The sequence below is a fragment of the Acyrthosiphon pisum genome, chromosome A1 (genome assembly GCF_005508785.2).
Source record: "Acyrthosiphon pisum isolate AL4f chromosome A1, pea_aphid_22Mar2018_4r6ur, whole genome shotgun sequence".
NCBI lineage: Eukaryota > Metazoa > Arthropoda > Insecta > Hemiptera > Aphididae > Acyrthosiphon > Acyrthosiphon pisum.
The window spans coordinates 113511433-113532253 of NC_042494.1; the positions used below are offsets into that span (position 1 = coordinate 113511433).

At 32.8% G+C, this 20821-nt stretch overlaps 1 protein-coding gene across 2 annotated transcripts in view; it reads right to left on the reverse strand.

Moving 5' to 3' along the window:
• Positions 1–20821, reverse strand: part of LOC100164906 (mucin-3A) — an 82585-nt gene that overhangs the window by 8639 nt on the left and 53125 nt on the right. For both annotated transcript variants that reach the window (XM_008186022.3, XM_008186021.3), the window contains exons 2-3: positions 8716–8772; positions 25–7047 (exon numbers count right to left, since the gene is read on the reverse strand). In XM_008186022.3, coding sequence (XP_008184244.1) covers positions 25–7047; positions 8716–8772 — 7080 coding nt within the window. The remainder of the gene's footprint in view (positions 1–24; positions 7048–8715; positions 8773–20821) is intronic.

Below are 20821 nucleotides of genomic sequence, written 5' to 3' on the forward strand. Positions count from 1 at the left end.
GATTATTATAGAATAACATCTTACCTTTGGCGTCAATATTATAGTCTTGTGGAATTTTGAATAAAGTAAAAGAAGAATTTTCCCTATCACCAACATTATACAAAATGCTTTGGGTTAAGTTTTTTTTCGGTTTTTTTGGAAAATCAAACAGAAATACGTCCTTGGTGGGTAGAAAATTAGGCGTATTTCTTTTTGTTCGATTTTGTGAACTCCAGATTTTGGATTTTACGACTTCCCGCTGAACTGGAGTATCAGCGGAGCCTTTCAATAAAAAATGACCGGTAGTTTCTTGATTTTGCTGAGAAGATGGCTCAACAAGTACTACGTTGACTTTTGTAGCACGGTTTTCAATTTTTACATTTTTACTCACATCGCCTAATATACTCTCTAAGCTTTGAGTTTCTTCTTCATTATATCTTTGAATTTGTTCATCGTCAGTAGATGATAAAAGAATATCATCATATTCAGTAGCCATTAAATCCATTACTGATGAAGGTTCTACTTCACGTTTTCGAACGGTTGCCGTTTCATCATAATTTATAGTTGATAGAACAGTACTAAATTCTCCTGGTCTTTTGCCCGATACATATAATGTCACAACACTTGCTTCCGCAGGTTGTATTGCAGGGTCTGGGGGTTTTTTGGTAACTATTTTTTTTTTTGATGGTTTAGTTTCATCTTTTGATGAGGAATCTTCATACTTTGGGGTTGGTTCAATTAACTCTTGAAGAAGTTCCTCTTGTGTAGAATCAATACTGCCAATTAAAGTATTTGCTGTAGTGACTTGTCCTAATAATTGAGCTTGAAGTAAAGCAGGTAATAATAATGTATTTAGTTGATTATTGGATTGTTGGACCGTAGGAGTAGTAACTATTGTTTCAGTAATATATTCAGTTGCCGTAATAACATTTGTAGAGCTGTCAATTACTGTTGTAGATATGACTTTTCCTCTAAAAGTTATTGGCAATACTGTTGACGTAGAGTGGGTAACTGTAGTCACATAAGTTGTACTTTTCGTCTTAAACTCAGTTGTTGGTAACTGAGGTGTAGCCATAGCTGAATTTAAGGCTAATAATGGATTTACTGTGGGCTGAATTCCTAAGTTACCTAATAGTAGTTGTGACAACAATAAATTGGCTAATGGTGCATTAGCTAATTGTTGTGGCTGAATCGTGTTTACTTCAGGTTTCACTTCATATATGGTACTAGGAATTATATGAGAATAAGATGTTTTTCTTCCTCTTATATAAGTGGGAGTAAACGTTATACTACTTGTTGGTTGTTCGTAAATAACAAATTTGGTTATTTCAGTCGCTCCATTTGGTAATGTTTCTGTAACTTCTCTAACAAGTTGTATTGTTGGATAACCATTTTTACCTGCTACAGTACTATATTGATGAGGTCCAAGTATTTCAATACTGGGCTTTGCCGTCAATACTTGTTTGTATTCCGTGTTTTTCCCAATAACTATAGGTATTGTTAATTCGGTTGGTATCTTATGCGTAACTGTGATTGACCCATCGAAAATGGTTTGTGTATTAGAAAATGTGTTCACATCTTCTCTGAATCTTGTTCGTGTATTTTGTCTACGAACTGAAGGTGTATAACGGCGGTTGTTTCGGACTGGCTCTGGTGTTGTAGTCGGATATCTTAATCTAGATAATCTTTTCGACGTAGTTGTTTCTTGTGGTACAGGTGGCCGCGTTCTTCTGAAATTCGATGACCTTGATGTAGTCGCTGGAGCCATTGTTGTTGGAGTCTTTTCTCGTAAAGTAAACTGTGATCTTCCAACATTAGAAGAAGATGTGGTGGGTGTTAATCTTTGTTGTTGTTGTTGCTGTGGTTGTTGTTGTTGTTGTTGTCTAGATCTACTTGGCTGTCTTCTTGTTGGAGGAGGCGTCCTTATTGGTGCGGGAGTGTCTTGTTCCACATATTCATCTTCATAATAATAATCCACAGCCGTATTTTTAACTGGTTGTCTACTTCTATAACTTCTGCTATTATCATTTTTGTTTCCAAACTCTACTTGTCTTTTTGTTCTACTTCTTCTACTATTAAAAGGTCTGATTTGAACTTGATTATTATTAAAAGTTCGACTTCCCCTTGATGGTCGCTCAGTTTCTGATACTGCATTTGATTGTGTTTCAACTTGTGTCACCGCGCTATCTATATTATCATCAAAATCTTCAGCCGGTTTTACTTCTTGTTGTAATTTCTCTTCGTCAAGATTTGATTCACTCGTTACTTCTAGTTCTTGTTCCTTTTTACCAAAACCTCTAGATGGAAATAATCCATTTACTGGCTTAGGCCGATTACGTGTAATTAATGGACTTGGAGTTTTTGGTCTTTGAGGTCTAGGTGTAGTAGTTGTTGTACTTGTCGTTGTTCTTACTGTTGTTCTTGCCGGATTTCGTCTTGGTGGTTGTGTTGTTATTGAAGTTTTTTGTAATGGAGGTCGTCGAAGTTTCAATAATGGATTGTTTCCTCTTCTTGACGATTCTGTTGATGTTGTTGATGGCACAGTAATACTTTCATCTTCTTCGTTATTAGAAATTAGCAAAGTTTCATCAGGTACTAATGATGTGCTTACCTCGTTGTTATCTGGTACTTCCTCCGTACTTGTTGTTAATGTACTTGAAAATCGATTAAAATTAGATGATGCTGTCGGTCGTATTCTAAACCGTGATGATGTTGAAGAGTTTTTTGTTATTGATTCTGGTAGTTTTGAACTTGTTTGTCTTTGACTAAAACTGCTTCTTCTAGCACCACCAAAACTAGACACGGAAGCTGTTGGAGATATTTTTAATGACGATGAAGGTGTTCTACTTTTAAAACTAACTGAGGCAGACACTATTGGTGTATTAACACTCTTAGACCTAGAATATTTTCGACTATTCGATGGTGTTGGTGTTATTTCAGATAATGGCGATGTACTTGATTTTCTGACACCAGAAAAACGGTTTCTACTTGAAGGTCCTAAACCTTTTTCATTTGTTTTCAACGCTGGAGTTGCAACTATAGTTGGTGTTATACTCCTATTTATAGTAGCAGCGCTCAAACTATCGGTAGATTTCTTTTTCGGTTGAAAAGTTGGTCTAGGTCTTGATGCAAATGGTCTTATTACGGGGAATGTTTTCTTCTTAGGTGAATTTTCGTCATCTGTTTCTTCACTTTTTTCTGTTGTAGATCCATTTTCGCCCTGTGAACTTTCAATTGTTGCAGGTGATGGTGATATTGGAATTTCACTTTGAAAAATTTCATTAAGTTGGGTAGAAGATGCTTTCATTTCTTGAACCACAGTTGGTTGAACTCCTATTTTAACTTTGGATTCACTTTCAAATTCTTGGGTATATTTTCCATCTATAACTTTACCTATCACTTTCGTTTCATAATAAGTTGTACTTATATCCTTAACACTAGTACCTTCAATTAAACTTATTAAACCAGTACGATATGTTTTAGTACCTAAAATTGTTGTAGAAGGTTCACCAATTCTTTTTTTGTCATTAACCTTGATTGACGATGTACTTTCAATAACTTGAGCATAAAGTTGATCGATATAAGTACCAAGTGCTTTTGTTGTATAGAATGTAGTACTTACTCCGTCAGCATCAACGATTTTACCTTCATTTAATGCTACAACTCCAGTGCTTTTACCATTAGGTTTTACATCGCCTGGTGATGTGTTTTTAATAATATTTGACTTACTTTCAAGTATTTGTACATATAACCCATCAATGTAAGTACCATACACATCTGTTGAGTATAATGTGGTTTCTCCATTGTTGACTTTAAGAGTTGTAAGTGATGACAATGATCCTGTGGGTTTTAAAACTGTAATTGGTATAGTCTTATTTAATGATTTCCCTGGTGTGGTTTTAATAACACTATCTTCACCTTCAGCATCATCGTCGTTGTTCATATTCTCTTCGGGTTCTGTTGTATTTAATATATTAGTTACAGTCTCCAATCTACTATTCACAACTGTCTCATTATCAAGATAAGACGTTGTAAAATAAGTGAACGTCGTGAAAAATGTTGTAGGTTTTGTTGGATTCAGTTGTTCAGTGGCTATTAATTTAGAAGTAGATGATGGTTTGATTGTGGGTGTTATTAAAACGCTGTCAGAAACAGAAGATGATACAACATTGGTTGAAGTATCTTCTCGACTAGTTACTAATGTACTGCCATCTTTATAAAGGGTAGTCCAGTAGGTGTAAGTAGTGAAAAAAGTAACTGGTAATGTAGTTTCTTCGTTATTTAAAGTATCTACATCTGTTGGTTCAACGATTGGAGAGGCAACATTTGTTATGGTTTCAAATCGACTAACAACTTCACTAGAAGAACTTCCTTTATAAATTGTTGTGAAATACGTATATGTTGTGAAACTAGTTTGTAATTGATGTGTTGGAGATGATTCAATATTCTCATTTGTTTCAGAACTTTCCATATCTTCATCTTCGTCAGTCGAAACTTTTCGTTTAATATTATTTGATGAGATAGACTTTGTATCTGTAATCACCGATTCACCAATTACGTCATTCAAAGCTTTTTCGTCGTCTATAGTATTGTAATTAGTGCGGTTTCTAGTAATTGTCATATCATATTTATAAGATGGTGTAACTAATGTTTCATTATTTTTATCTCTTTTGGTATCTATTCCTTCTTTTTCTGTTTCCTCAATTACAGCTTCTGGATCATCCATTGGTTCTGGCGTTGTATTTGGTACTTTTAATAATGTAGGTTTGATTTTATTTTTTACCACTGTGGGTTGAATGATTTGCGAAAGTGGAATATTTGATGGCCTAATAACATTAGTGTATACTTCAGTGTGACTTTTAAGGTTAGTCGATCCATCTGATGAAAGTGTTGTAAAGTAGGTATATGTTTTTGAAAATGTTTTGACAATACTATCATCTAATGGAGGTGTGGCTAACTCTCTTTTGAAGTCTACAGAGTCTAAAGTAGAAGCAAATAAATCATCAACTGGCTTATGCAGAAAAGCAGACGATGGTCTTCCTGAACCGACGCGTGTAGCTAATACTCTTGGACTTCTTGCAGTCTCGCGTACCATTGTATTCAGTAAGCTACCTTCTTCTCGGTCAAAAAGTCCAGCTACTGCAGGATCTGTGGCCAGAAAATCTTTTTCTAAAGTGGATGTAATAATATTTGTTACAACTTCTTCTCTACTTAAAACACTTGTAGTTGATTCTTGGAAAAAGGTTGTTAAGTACGTGTAGGTTGTGTATAATGTTTTAAACAACAATTCCACTTCTTCTTCTTCTTCTTCTTCTTCTTCTTCTACTTCTTGTGGTTTTATAGTTATAGGACTCATTTCAGTCACCATTTCATCATTAGTTTCTTTAATAATAGGTTTTTCTGTTGTTACTTCCTCTTTCATTGGAATAGTCGTTAACTCAGAAATCTCTTTATCTTCAGATTCTTTTTCAGTTGTAATCGTCATCTCCTCAGTTGTAGTGTATTTAATATTGTCTTCCTCAGGAGTAGTCGTCAGAATAGTTTCAGTTGTAGTCGAAGGAATACTTTCAGTTGTAGTTGTGGCTGTAGGAATACTTTCAGTTGTAGTTGTAGTTGTAGGAATACTTTCAGTTGTAGTTGTAGTTGTAGGAATACTTTCAGTTGTAGTTGTAGTTGTAGTCATTGTGTTTTCAATCATATGGGTAGATTCTGGTGACAGTACAACCCTTGACCTTATAGATGTAGTAGTTAAACTGTCATCTACAGGTATAAAGAAAGTTGTTAAGTATGTGTATGTTTTATACAATATATCTTCGGTAGATGAAGTTGGCGATACAATTTCTTCTTCAGGTGTCGTGAAAATGTCTTCTTCAGATTCAGTTGTTATTTCATTCATATTTTTTTCTGTTGTTATTTGAGACTCAGTTGTTGTAGGAATTTTTGTCATCGGTATTTCAATTTTGGATGGCTTAGTTGTTTGTGATGGTTTTGATAGTAACGTTGATACGGTTTGTTCCAGCTGTGTATATTTACCATTAATATACGTACCATAAAAGAACGTAGTAAGTCTGGTGGTTTTACTATCGATAACATCCACACCTCCAATTGTTTTCAATAATCCTAATGCTTCTTGTTCATTGTTAAACACTCTTGTAGTTTCTGAAATGCGACGAGATAGTGGTTCTGTTGGTAAGGCCATTGTCTCTTCTGTTGTTGCAATACTAGACTCTATTATACTACTATACTCGGCTTTCTCCGTAGTAGGTTCTAATGTTTTAGTGGAAAGTAATGTTATAGATTTTGTTGGACTTATTATATCTTCTGGTCGAAGCGTTGCTTCACCTTTAATGCTTGTTATACCGGTGGCTTCAGGTATTGCTGGAGTCTTGGGCATAAATATTATAACTGTATTGCCAACTGTCGTCATAAAATCTGCAAATCCAAAATACGTGACGGTTTCATATTTCTTAATTTCTACTGGTTTGAGCCCATTTCTAAATAAATTCTTTGATGATCTTAATTTATTTCGAAATGAGTCATCACGCTTGGTTGTAAGTTCCACTGGCGGCAAATAATCTTCATCATTATTTTTTACTGTAAATGTCGGCAATCCATTTTTTGCATTCACCTTTGCTGGTTTAATGGAATCTGGAGTAAAATGTTTTCTAACTGATATTTCTTGTCTAACAGATACATTTGATTTGTCAATCGGTTCTGGAGTAGTTGACAATTCAAGTTTTCTTCCTTTAATTAAATTTGTTTCTTCTTCTTCTTCTTCTTCTTTAGTATTTTCAAATACCTGTGGATGCCCTAGATTATCTAATATTGTTTGCAAGTTAATATCTGGGGTGTCATGTCGGTTCGTTGGCTTAATATTGTCATAAAATACTCGAGAACCAGTACTGACAATATGTGCATAACGGTCACCAACGGTGGTCCCAATAACGTGGGTTGCATATTCAGTAGTAACACCATCCTGGACAAATGTTCGTGCCATGGAAGACAATAATCCAAGTGTCGGGGATGTCTTTTTCTTGCCATTGTCGTCCACCAACAGGACAGTCACATCTAAACCATAGGGGGGTAGCAAAGTTAGAGCGACAGAATAGACAAGAAATTACACATACATCAGTACATAATATGATATTTATATATACAAAAGTAAAGCAGCAATTATTAGAACGAGTGAATCATATAAATACATAATTATATTTAAACTTATTTTAATTTTAATTATTATATTTTAAATTATTTGAAAATTAAGTTGAAAAAATAAGGAATTTTAAATTCATAATTTATCATTACCTATTAATATATTTAAATTTGTTGATTTTTTATTTTGAAGTTTCTATATTTTTAAAAAATACAAATATATTTACTTTTTTTATTTGTGTTAATTTTTTACATATTTGTATAAAATCAATACTTTTTATAGCATGTAGAATAAGACATTTAAATATTTTAATATTTTAATTAAAATCAAACTAATTAGGTATTCCTTATATAATTTTGTGTATTTTATCTTTAATTTTTTGTTTAGATGTCAATCAATAGTCATTACTTTATATTTTGTTTATATTCTAACCAATTGTACTATTCACTGTGGCTCATGATTAAAATCTTTGATATAGGTATTCAAAAAAATAAATATTATCATGGAACAGTTACAAGTTGATTACAGAACTAATTATTTTAATATTTTCAATATGTTAATTAAAAAAGTCAAGTAAGTGGATGTCACTCTGATGTACAGTAGGTTAAAAATGGGTTGATGTATAATGGATTGTGTTAAACTTGAATTTAATGATATAATATCATTGTATAAGAAAAACGATTCTGAGCGTAGACGGTTTGTCAGTCCGGATATTTTATATTGTTATTATTTATTATAGATAGGAAGTTGAATTAATATTATAATATTATAATTTTTTTATTCGTTTCTATGGTGATATACAAAGCGTTAGAAATTAAAATCCGATTTTTAGCGGTTTTTTTGTAATTTGTCAGTAGTTTTTCCCGTGGTATTAAATATAATTATTGAGAAAATCAAAAAATGACCTCTCTAAATAATCCAATTCGATCCAATTTGCTAAAAGATACTATATGTTGAAATCGAAGCACTCCTTCTGGTAGAAATATTGTATACAGGATAAAAAAATTAATAAATAAGCACCATTGTAAAACCACTAGCGTCCTCGGTCCGCTCAGAATCTAACAATATTGTTATACTACAACAACAATAGTTAATAATTAATAGGTATGTTTCGTAATCGAATTTCTAGCCATTTATCTCATAACTATATATTTTATATGTTTAAATGTAAACCAACTTATTATTATTACTATTTTTATTTTTATTTTTTTTTTGTCCTTAGTCAAAATAATATATATCCTTTAAAGTTTAAACAATAATTATATTATTACAATACCTATTAATTATCGTAAAATATGCTCGATTTCTGATCAATAAAAGTTTAAGCAACATTTAGACTGGAAAAAATTATAAAAATATACTATAACATTTTAAAACAATACGATTACGAAAAATATAATATTATGTGCGTACCTACACAAAAGTTTTATTTTATTCGGTTATTATACACATTTAATTAATTTTCACTCGTTCCATAAAATGGCTTAACAAACCTCTACCAATGTTATTATTATGTTCATAATTATTTTATAATTAATTTACATTAATATGTACAAAAAGATTGTAATCTGATAAAAACTTACCACCATCTCTTTTGATCCTTTCAAGATTTTTATCTTTTACATTGAGCAATATATCACCTAAAACGCAAATACATAGAATATTAATTCACATTTACTTAAACATAGGTATTTATGTTTTCCACTGTTATTCCTCATTGTGGTTACCTATTTGGCTATCTATATTGTGAAAGCAACGTAATTTCTAAAAGTTGACAGTTGTTACTTATATTGTTTTGTTTTTATTATTCCTAAAATACTTACAGCCTACAGGTGTACAATTATACTTAGTGGTATTAATTTGTATATGTATTTAGAATCTATTGCCTAAGGCTGGAATAGATTTAAATTTCATATATTATGTATGAAGCCATATACTAGTATAAGTATTAGGTGATTTTTAAATTGAATTCTCATTTCTATGCACTTCCTATTCGAGTTCTATATTTCGTTTTCTTAGGAACAAAACAAGAACGATGAAGTGTGTTGAATTTGTGGGTATGGGATGATTTTCTGCTGGGCAATCGACGATGTCACAATATTATTTATACTTGGTAAAAATTAGAAAACAAATGCAATTGATAATTAAAAATATATAATTTAATCACGATATGAATTATTCATGTATTTTGTATATTGTATACCATACCTACATTTAATTTGACTAATATTGTCCGCTCCACAAGTAAGGTTTACATAAATCCATTACGTTCCATTACCAATGAATGACACAATAGAAAATCGCCAGTCATAGTATTGCGTATTGAAACTTCATAATGATGTTATAGGAAATAAAAATAGGTTTCCGTTGATACATAATTTGTGGTTTAATACACAAAATCATGTTGACCCAATTTGTTCGGACTGGTAAGTGCGCTGATTGTTTAGAACCGTAAAAGCCACTTATATTAATTATTAATAGATTGTTTATTTATTTACTTTTTATAATATCTTGCTAATGTTTCTCACCTATGGCTGTGTTGGGTTACAAGTTACAAGATTTTTTAAATCTTAATTATTTTCGTTACATAACTACATAATATATTATAGGGAGACGGAGTGGCCGAGTGGACTAAGACGTAGGTTGCGACGCGCACCGGCCGCGGCGCTGGTGCGATACCTCGGCCGCGGGCGGCATTTTTCTTCGGGCAAGTCACGGTGCTCGGAGAACAAGTGCCGCCATCCCCCACCCGGGTATGGCAGATACCTACGGGAGCCCACATGGAAATCTGCCTAAACAACACACACGTGTTTCACCTCATAGTACCCTCCCCCACAGTTTAAAAAAACACCCAATGGACTAAGGAATAACGGTACTCGTTTTTGGAGGAAAATGGAACCACCCGAGATTTTAGTACAATAATGATCAGGCTATTGTTGTCTTTTTTTTTGGGGGGGAGGGGGGGATGGAGTATCTATGAACAATATGGTGCATATTGTTCTGCATACTGTTGTGTTCTTCAGTGAATTGCGGTACGAATCGAGACCTAAATTATACTGATGATCAACGATGATCGATAATAAGTAATAAATAATAATATATAGCAGTTGCCGGTGAAAAAAATATGTTGATAATTTACTCCTTTGTTAATCTAATAACCATCATATTATTATAAATATTCAATTTAGATTATGAGTTAATTTCGTCGTTTCTATAATTTATAAACATAATTATCTCGACCCGGATTTAAGAAAAAAAGTACACATTTCAAAGACAGAACACGTGAAGTATATCTAACGCCATAACTCTGCAGGTAGCATTTTTTAATTTGACTTAAGCAAGAATTGCAGGATTCATCGCATGACATGAATTTATCAGTCAATGTTAATTATACATCTATTTTATAATCAGGGTTACTAAATATATGATTAACAATATATATTATGTAATATTATTTTCTGTAAGTTATCGCCAACAGTGCAATATAATATATATACATTATACATAGGTACTTTTAAGTTATATTAATAATATTATATTGCAATGATGCTGGACTGTCAAGTGTAAATTTATTTTTAATATTTGTTATGGATACAACTAAATCGATTAATTAAATTTAATAATTTACATAGTTCATCTGTACTTAATTAGTTCCGATTAATACAAGTGAAAGGGGAAAAAAGATGATCGTTACTGTAGGGAAATATTTTATGCTACACCAATTTTAATAGCAGGCGTTTACTTTGGAGTAAGAACTGTAAATTTATTATAGGAACTAGTATTCGATCAGAATGGCTAAAAATGGTCACCAATCTTAATGAGATTTGAGCGCTCAAATTATCCTTTATAGAACGGTATGTTTCGGTCGTCACGCACCGGTGGTGGCAACGATTTCCGGGAACTGGGTCGAACGGCGATGTCGTAACGACAGAATCGAGTCATGTTGAATTGAATTACCATAAAATAACATTAAATCTGCCTATATATTTAACTAAGAACATTTGTAAGTGCGTACACAAAATAACAATAATTGAGGTGAGAGAGCTGTGAACGGGGCAATAATTGATTTTCCTAGGGGGTTTGGCGCGCTTACAACCTGTAGCAGATACATCAGCCGCTGTAGCATTATATATTTTCCGTTAATAATGACGTTATCGAAATGATATTATATCGTTTAACGATCGTTTGTGAAAGAAAACACACACACACACACACACACACACACACACACATGTATTGTGCCGTGAGACTTAAAAATTAAAGCAATACTTTGTTAATTTAGGTCGCATCTGGGTCGGGCGTAGTGGATCATAAATCGCGCACATTCCTCGATCGCCCCACCCAAGAGCAGCGTCTCGACGGTGCAGCTAACCGGTCGAGTCATTCATAAGATTGCAAACGATTTACGCACCACAAGTTCTTCCATCGACCAACAGCGGACAATATTATTATAATATGTTACGTGTATCATATTATAGTGCGGAATGACAGTATATAGCTATACGGGTTACGATTCGTTGCCGATCTATACATAAATCGCCGTCGGCTGCAGGTGAATCGATGTATAAATCAAAGTAAAAACTTAAAATCGTCGACAACGATTAGTTATATTATTATAATATAATGTACGACGCATAAAACGACTAATAGTGACTAAGACGACCGAGTAGGTACAGGTATACTGCACCGAATACAAGTTTTAAATTGGATTGTGGCGAACCGCACAATATTAGGCTGTAGTACATTTTCATTTGATTTTTGACTTTAGTTTTAACTACAAAAAATAAAAAGCAATCATGTTCGTATACGATAGGTTTACTTAACTCGATCAAAAATCAACGTCAAAACCTTCGGGACATCACGTCTCCGCCTCGACTGTGATGTCTTAAGAAAATCGCGGATCTAGATCGCCGTCGACTTTATATATATAACATTATATCTTATAGAACAAATACAGCAATGCAATACAATTTTCGCAAATCGTACGTGGTGTATAATATGATAAATATTTTCTCGAGATTTTCAATATCCAAACATCATTAAATTCGCCGTTTCCTCTGCACGTTTCACGGTTTGTTTTTATTTCAGTCTACAACTAACAATAATAACATAAAACTGCCAGTGAATACTCCACGAAGTCGCGCGTGCTCGTGGTGTCACGTCCTAACACCATCGCGACGGCGTTTTTTTCGCTTCCAAAAGAAAAAAAAACAACTATAACATAACACCAAGAGTTGACCAGTGGCTCGACCACTCCGAGAGACGTTGCTCGCAAATCAAATTGTATATACACTCTGCGTGTGGCCTCCGGTAATATTTGTCTCGGGTCCGTGGTTATTTATTTTTGTTGTTCGGTATAAATGATATATGTTTCGCTGTATCCGCCGCACATTGATCATCATTGCCGTCATCGGTTTATGTGGGTTAGTGTGCGACTGCCGGCCAGCCAACCGTCGTTGCAGCAGTGTGTACCCTTTTTTTAACAGCGGCGAGTGTGCAATACACGTATAGGTACATTAGAATATATTATGTAGGTACATAAACATAATAATAATATAATAATATACATTGGTCGGCGGACGCGAAATCGTTATCGGCGACCGGTTCGGGTTACCTGACTCTTCGACCGCCACGTGATTATATTATTATTATTATTATACGTCCATCATGCGTTCGTGTGTATAATATGCAGTGAAACAACAATAATAATGATACTCATAATAACATACGTTCAGTGTTACCATGTATATCATGTGGCCGCAATAATAAATAGCCGTGTACGACGGAGTAGAGTCGGCCACCGGTTGATTGTTGTGGCCCTCTGGGTTAGGTTGGGATAGGTTCGGTTAAGTGTCCGACTGTGCGACTTACTGTCCTTTGGTCGAACGGATCCAGAAAAACATCGTCAGTCGTCACTCATTGTACAATTCAAGCTTCCGGAAATGCAAGTGACGAGACGGCCTTGCAATGGAAGTCGACACCGGCATGTACGGATCGTTAGAGTATCCGAGATGTCTTCGGCGTGACAAATTCAATCCAACGAATGGTGACGTGGAATATGTGTCATCTGCTGATTTTTCAGATTCTTGAAGAGCCGCGGCAAATTGGTCAATATAAAAAATTAAATGGTTTTACTTCTTCTTTTTTAGAACTTTTCAGTAGTGTCGTGTAGGTAGTGAATATATAGAGTATTTATTATTTCAGGTGCCATTTTTAGATAAATCTCAAAATGTTTTTTGTGAGGGAGGGGAGTAAACTGTCAAAACACCAGAATTCGGTTTTTTCAATGTTATGATTTATCGTTGTTTATAAACTTAAAGACACTAATAGTTCTTGCAATGGCACTGTAGCCCACTCAAGTCCCAACTAAAATATTGGAACTTCTTCGCTATAACAAAATGTTTTCAAAAACACATATCGTTAAACGTGATTAACACGACTATAGTTTGTCCTAACCTAACCTCACCTCTCCAGCTGCATTATAAGTACACATTACGCTGACCAACCTATTTATTTGCAATGAAAATCGGACATACGAAATACCAACGTTTTTGTGTTTATTTTTTTGCTATTTTGTCTTATCGTACGAAATGGTCACGCTAGAGGTATACACTATAAATGTGACATGTCTCACAAACAGGTTCTTGTTGTTTTATTAAAAGTGAATGATACATTATGTCTTATGGATTGTGTATCCATGTAGTATATATAAGCATATTTTGGGTCAAATATTTCAAAAATGTTTAGCACGCGTAAATCAGAATGCAGAAATCTTATTTATTTTTTTCACGAGTAGGAATAATCGTGACCTATGTTTATTCGCAAACCGCAAAATTATATTCATCTACTTATACAAATGATTTGCTAAATATGAAACGTCCTATATCGTATATACCTATACCTAATATGACTATAGTATACCTAATAAACCAGGTATAAATTACCTACTGTATAAAAATAATGATAGATAGTATTTATGTTCTGTCTTTTAGTTTTTACCAACCGTCTGATATGACCCAAATAAGTTTTTGACTCGATCTAAAACCAAGATTAGATTGAATAACGAAAATCCGATTACGACCAAACTGCACTAAGCAAAATATTAAAACTACTCTACAAATTATATTTACACTGAGTGTATACCTAACTATATACAAGTAATGTGGCCCCATCAGTGACAATTGAATAATTCAAATGGACCACATGTTTCAACGTCATCAACAGTAAAATAAATGGACGGGAAACTCACCAAGTCATTGCCTCCGAGTAACAACAATAATATTTTTGTTGCGAAAAAAGTGGCTGCGTTAAATTTACGGTGCTTTGTGCAACGGTGAAGATGAATTTATCAAAGGATGACATCTATAATATATGAATGACGGTTCGACCATAAATGGTAGTAACTGCGCTTACACGCGTGTATGTGCAATCCACCGGTGTTTTCTCTTATAAAAATGTTCTGCTTTTTGTAGTATCTATGTATCGGAATATTATGTTTGTACAGAGTTGTATTAATGTTCACGCTAAAACGTGTGAGAAATTTGTACAGACTTTCCCGTGTGTTTATACTTGATTGCAATATCGTTTCAATATATAAGCGTTATACAATATACAAATTGTGTTTTATCGATTAGTTTTTTTTTTTTTAAATAACTTTTATTATACATTTATATATTTATTAATCACGTTTAAAATTGTTTTAATTACATTTTAATTCTGCGTATTTAGTAATATTTTCAACATTTATATAAATACGCTGTAAAACGTATAGGTATATATATACAATGTATTAATAAAATTGACTGTTAAAGTATATAAGGATTTATTTTGTTAGATGATGTATTGTTCTATACGACTACGTTACATTTGCGGTGATTTAAGACGTCTGATGAACTAGTTGAAATAACTCAAACGCAATAAATGAAAACTTTTAGCGGTTTTGCGTATTATAATATAATATAGTAGAATGGAATATAATATAATAATGCATACATATAATATGTATTGTTTAAAACAACGAAACAAATAATTAAGAGTGATTTAATGTTGAAACGAGTCACAATAATATCCTACTATCGTAACGTTTACAGACGTTACTATACAATCGATATTTTGATGAAATAAATGTACGTGAAGCTCGTGAGTATAATATAATATACCTAGTATTATTTTTTTTTTTGCTTTACGCGTCATTTAGGCGCTTCGCAGCTTCTATCAAAGTTCTCCAAAGTTCTCGATCCTTCTGCATCATCAATACTTGCTCCATTGCTTAAACTCTTCAGGTCGTCCTTTACTCGGTCCAACCACCGTTGTCTTGGCCTTCCTACAGGTCGTTTTTTATTTGGTTTGTTGATGAGTACCTGTCTTATCAATCCACCCTCTGCACGCCAAACGTGGCCAGTCCACTCTAACCTTTTCGACCTTAGAAAATCTTTTAAATTGGCTGTATCAAACAGACTGTTTAAGTCAGCGCTTTTTCTTCGCTCGTATACACCAGTATTGGGGTTTAATATAGGCCCATATATTTTTCTAAGTATTTTCCTTTCGAAAGTCAATAGTTTATTCTCGTCAGTCGTCACCCTGCGTCGTGGACCATGTCTCACATCCGTACATGACAATGGGGCGCAAGTAGGCAATGTATAGTTTTTTCTTTGTGTCTCTAGATAGTATAGATAGATAATATAGTATTATAAAATATAAATTATAATAGTATAAAATATAGCTACTGCTTATTACGTAGAGCTACTACGTGGTTGTCAATATTTCAAAACTGCATTTGTAATTGAAACTTTTACTATACGCATTCAAATTACGCATGTTTGTTATATCAATAAGTAGTACCTAACAATGTAGGTAGAATACCTACGTATACTATATTACAGTGGTTATATTATAATATTTCAAAAAAATCATCAGAAATTATTTGTACAGAACAATTGTAAACTATGCGAACAATATTAACTAAACCTACGTATACGTGTCATATGTCGATAATAATGTAGTAAATCATATGTCTTAACGGTTTTAAATGTATGTATAGTGCAAACATTTATATATATATAATATATGTCTTAAAACGATTTTTTTACTATTTGAGTTGAATTTTCAATTTTTCGCCCCCTCTCGCTGTACTAACTGTTGAGCTCGTATAGACAATCAGCCCGTGGTTCTCTGTTAGGTATACGACAGTACCTACATCTTTCGATAGACCATTTCACGTATGCCTAATAAATCACGATAAATAATCTATTCATTACGAAAACATAATATATAGGTTAGTATTATAGCAAATAACACATAGGCGCATAATTGTTTTTTCCTCCGTCGTCTTAATATGAGTTCACCAGTCCACTGCTGTAATACATGTCACTTAAATATACATAATTTCTTCCCACTTGTTATGAAATTCTTAGTAAAAAATTTAAGTACCTACTATTTTTAATAATTTGAAACGATGAGCCAAAATTCCTTGGAATTCTTTCACCATCATGTAATAGTAATATATACCTATGTATACCTATGTATACACACACGCACGTTTGTAGGTGTCTACATAATATATTATAATATAGTTGCTGGCACCTATGTACATTCTCTTTACTCGCAGCCGCGTGAGCTACGAAATCCATTACGTGTTTGAATAATATTTTAGAGATATTTGTTTTCAACCACAAATGCCCCGTGGAGTCGTTGCATTACTTATACCTATATGGGTGTTATAACAGTGCGTTTGTCGTTTCATTTAACGCTTTTTCTTCCTACACAATATACCTAAGCTTTTTCGTCAAACCTATACTACAATAGGTATATAATATACTATGGTATGTCTATGTAATATGTATGTTTAGGCGCGTCGAATAGCCTATAATAATATTATATACCCAGGTAGTGCACGAACCGTGCAGCGCGTATTACTGCACCGCGAAAAAATATTATAATGTATACAATTTTCTGTATTTAGAAGACGTGTGCACTAGGAATTTCTGAAAAAATTTCAACTTTTTTTATCTGAGCGATTTTTATAGTTTATGTAATGGTACTTTAAGTATGAATTGGAGTTGTTCTGTGCGTACGTTAGTGTGAAGTTCGCTCTGTTCGCTCTGTGGGTACTCGGGTTCTCGAAGTTAACGTCAGATGTCTCTGTAGGAATTGAAATTATACAGCTGTGAGTATTAAAATACAATATAAATTATTATATTGTCCCCACAGTTAAGTATTTCGCGATTTTTTAATGATTCATTAATTAGCTATTTTAATACTATAATGAAACCTGACAGTTTAATACAATAGGTACATTATGGTATAATGTTAATCCAAAGTTCCGATAATTAAAATTCAAAATTTTTTATATAACATTTTTCTTTTAAAACGAATAAAGGGTGAACTTCATTGGCTTTATATAAAAATGTAATGTAAATTGTTATTTTTTTTTATACTAAAATCAGAATAATAGTCATTAAAAATCTTATGAAATAATTTAAATAATTGCTATAACGTCGTTTGGGAGAAATAAAAAGGTACATTTTTGGGGAATTTGTCCGTATGTAGCCATACAGGTATTACATAACAATATTACGATATAAATATAGTCCAATAAAGCACCAAAATTTGGTTTTAACTACATATGACATATTGACATGTCGCATAATATTATTTCAAAGGTAATTTTAAACGGATATAATCAGATTATCAATTTAAAACAAAAAAGTATAAATTAATCGGCCATGTGCATTTTATCATTCTATGTGGTTCCGATTTCTTCGATCGGTGACTAAAGGTTATTAACATAATATTTAGCTAATATAATTTTATCATGTTGTACTTGTATGGCAACGGTTGATAACGAATCGCTTTCTTCTTCTTCATGCGCACTCGATAACTATTTAAAATTAAATAATGGTTAACAGTCCGGGATTTGGTGACGCCAACGCCAACGTCGTGTTGCACCATTCTTTTCGCCTTTCATTCGAATTAAAATTTAATAAAACACGTGCCTCATCTCAGCCACCATTATAATGCGCACACACACATATAGGTAGGTACCGTCGGCTATATTGACCACGAATTAACCCGTCGGCCGTCCGGTCACGTGTCACGATTAGATTACACGGTCGATTAAACCCACGGATTACAATAACTATATATACGTACGCGTCTTACTGAAGTCTGCTCAGTCGGTAAGACATCGTTAATTCGCATGTCGCCCGGAGACGCACGCATATTATTAGGTACATATTTTATTCATCTCGCGGTTCGCAATGATAATAATATAGGCGGATAGGTGTGTATTGTGATTTTGCCGAAATCCGACTAAACACTTTCTACTTTAATATACCATTCCTTAAATTGATATTATCAAAAATAAATAAATAAAAAATAGTTGCTTTTAAATATCCCGGCGGAATTGTAGGTCTTCTATACAATTTGTTTAAACACGTTATTTAAATTACATTTTTTTTTTTTTCAATAAGCGATATTATAATATTATAATCTACTGTGAATAAAAATAAATAAATAAATATTGTACCACCTAACCAACTTTAAGAAATTCGAAAGTAATGGGAAATATATTATAGGACGTAAATTAGGTTTTTATTCTATGATTATTGTCTGAAATTAGGTAAAAATTCTCTGACCTCTATGGGACTCATGAGAACTATTAAAAACGTGTGTAACAAAAAGTGTCTACATCTATAGTATTTAGGTTAGGTAATTAGTTGTAATTAAGATATTATGTTCAGGGTTAAGTATTTGTGAAACTAAACCGAATTGTTTATTTCATTAGTATAATATTTAACACTGCATAATATACAGCAATCACAGTAGCTCATGACATATTAAACATATTTCCTAAACAATGAATAATTAAACGTGTTGAATCTATATGTATTTAATAAATAATAGAACCCGGGCAAAATACCTGTTGTAATCAAAAACATCCACGTTGATATATTTTACCAGTTGCACTAGGACTTGTGTATAATTGGCCGTAGCCATTTTCCTCCAAAAAAATAAAAAATAGTTCTTTACCATTTTCCTCCACTTTCCATTTTCCTCCAATAAATAATAAATAAAATAATAAAATAGTTAATATAAATAATTTATGCATATCGAAAAAATAAAAAATATTCTTTATTAGGCTTAATGTATTAAACTATTTTTGATTTTCGTTCTTCGTTATAATTACGTTTATAAATTTCAATCGTTTTTTGTCAAATATAACGTTATTATAACGTTTGCAAGCCCTAGGGCCTGGATCCTAGACTTACTCTATCTTTATAATACATAACGTAATACTACAACACTGGCTAAAATATTGGAGGAAAATAGACATAATTTCAGTCTAAAATAATGTGGAGGAAAATGGAAACCGACCTTTTTTTTTTTGTGGAGGAAAATGGACATTGGAGGAAAACGGTATCTCGTTTTTGGTGGAAAATGGAACCGCCCGTATAATTGACGTATTAACTATATCTAGGTATACGTTTCATATTTTGTATCATCTTTTCTAACATTGAATTAACATTTTTAACAATTTTAGTTTTAATTTATTCGATATCTAAATAATTTTAAGCCTGTGCATAATAATATAAAGATTACATTTTATAATACATTTTTATGCCAAAAAGTAGAATATTGCATTTGTTTGGATTAAGTATCCTTTATGAGTGATAATAATATGAATAAGCCAAATTGCTATTATAAAGTTTTCAATTATTCAATTTTTGGAAGTTTGTCACTGTCTTAACTGAAATACATAGCAATTTAATGTTATGCCCAGTTTATTACCGACTAAACGTTTTATGAAGTGTTTGCTTGTAATATAATCGAAATGTTGGTTATCTACTTATATGAGCCCACGCGGTAATGGTTTCATCTATACTCGCTGACTGTATCAAACGATTATTGCCCTGCAGTTTATATTATTTACATAATTCGCAGTGTTTGAAGAGATCGTACCAAATCGTCTTATTATACAAAGAATTTATCGGACTCCCGCGGCCACTTATAGTGCACCCGAAAAACCAAAACTGTGTCTGTCATGAAACGGATATTTACATATTATTATTATATTATAATATGATAACTGTCGATATATTATAATATTACATATACCTACCTTTTGCTAACAGAAGGGCGGGAAGAATTAAACCATTCATAAATGTAATTATCAAATTATTCATGGCTAGTTACTAATTTACAATATTATATTATATATCTCGTATCTAGTCAATAATTTCGTGTTACACGCCGCCGTCTAAGTTGATTATAAATTCGAATTAAATTAACGATTAATAATTTACATATGCGTTTACCGCCGTATTAACGAAAAAACAATACATATACGCAAGCGTTTGTCAATTTACATTATTCGATTTGTCGTTTGACGGCACGAAATCGTAATAACAGAATTAACCGAAATTAAGTCACAGCGTGCGGTATAATCTGCAGCAGATTCGTTCAATGTGGTATTTTACACCTTACAATATGAAAAAAAATTTGTGAAACGTACAAGCTCGAAGAGGCGTCGTTTTCGTAGTAAACGTGTGAATAATATTCACTGAATATTACGACTTTAATAAAGTACCTATATTACCAGTTACCACGCTGATACTACGAGAATATAAGTAGGAATATCTGATAGAGGAACTGACAATTTAGAGTATCTAGATCGCTCAAGAGCTTAAC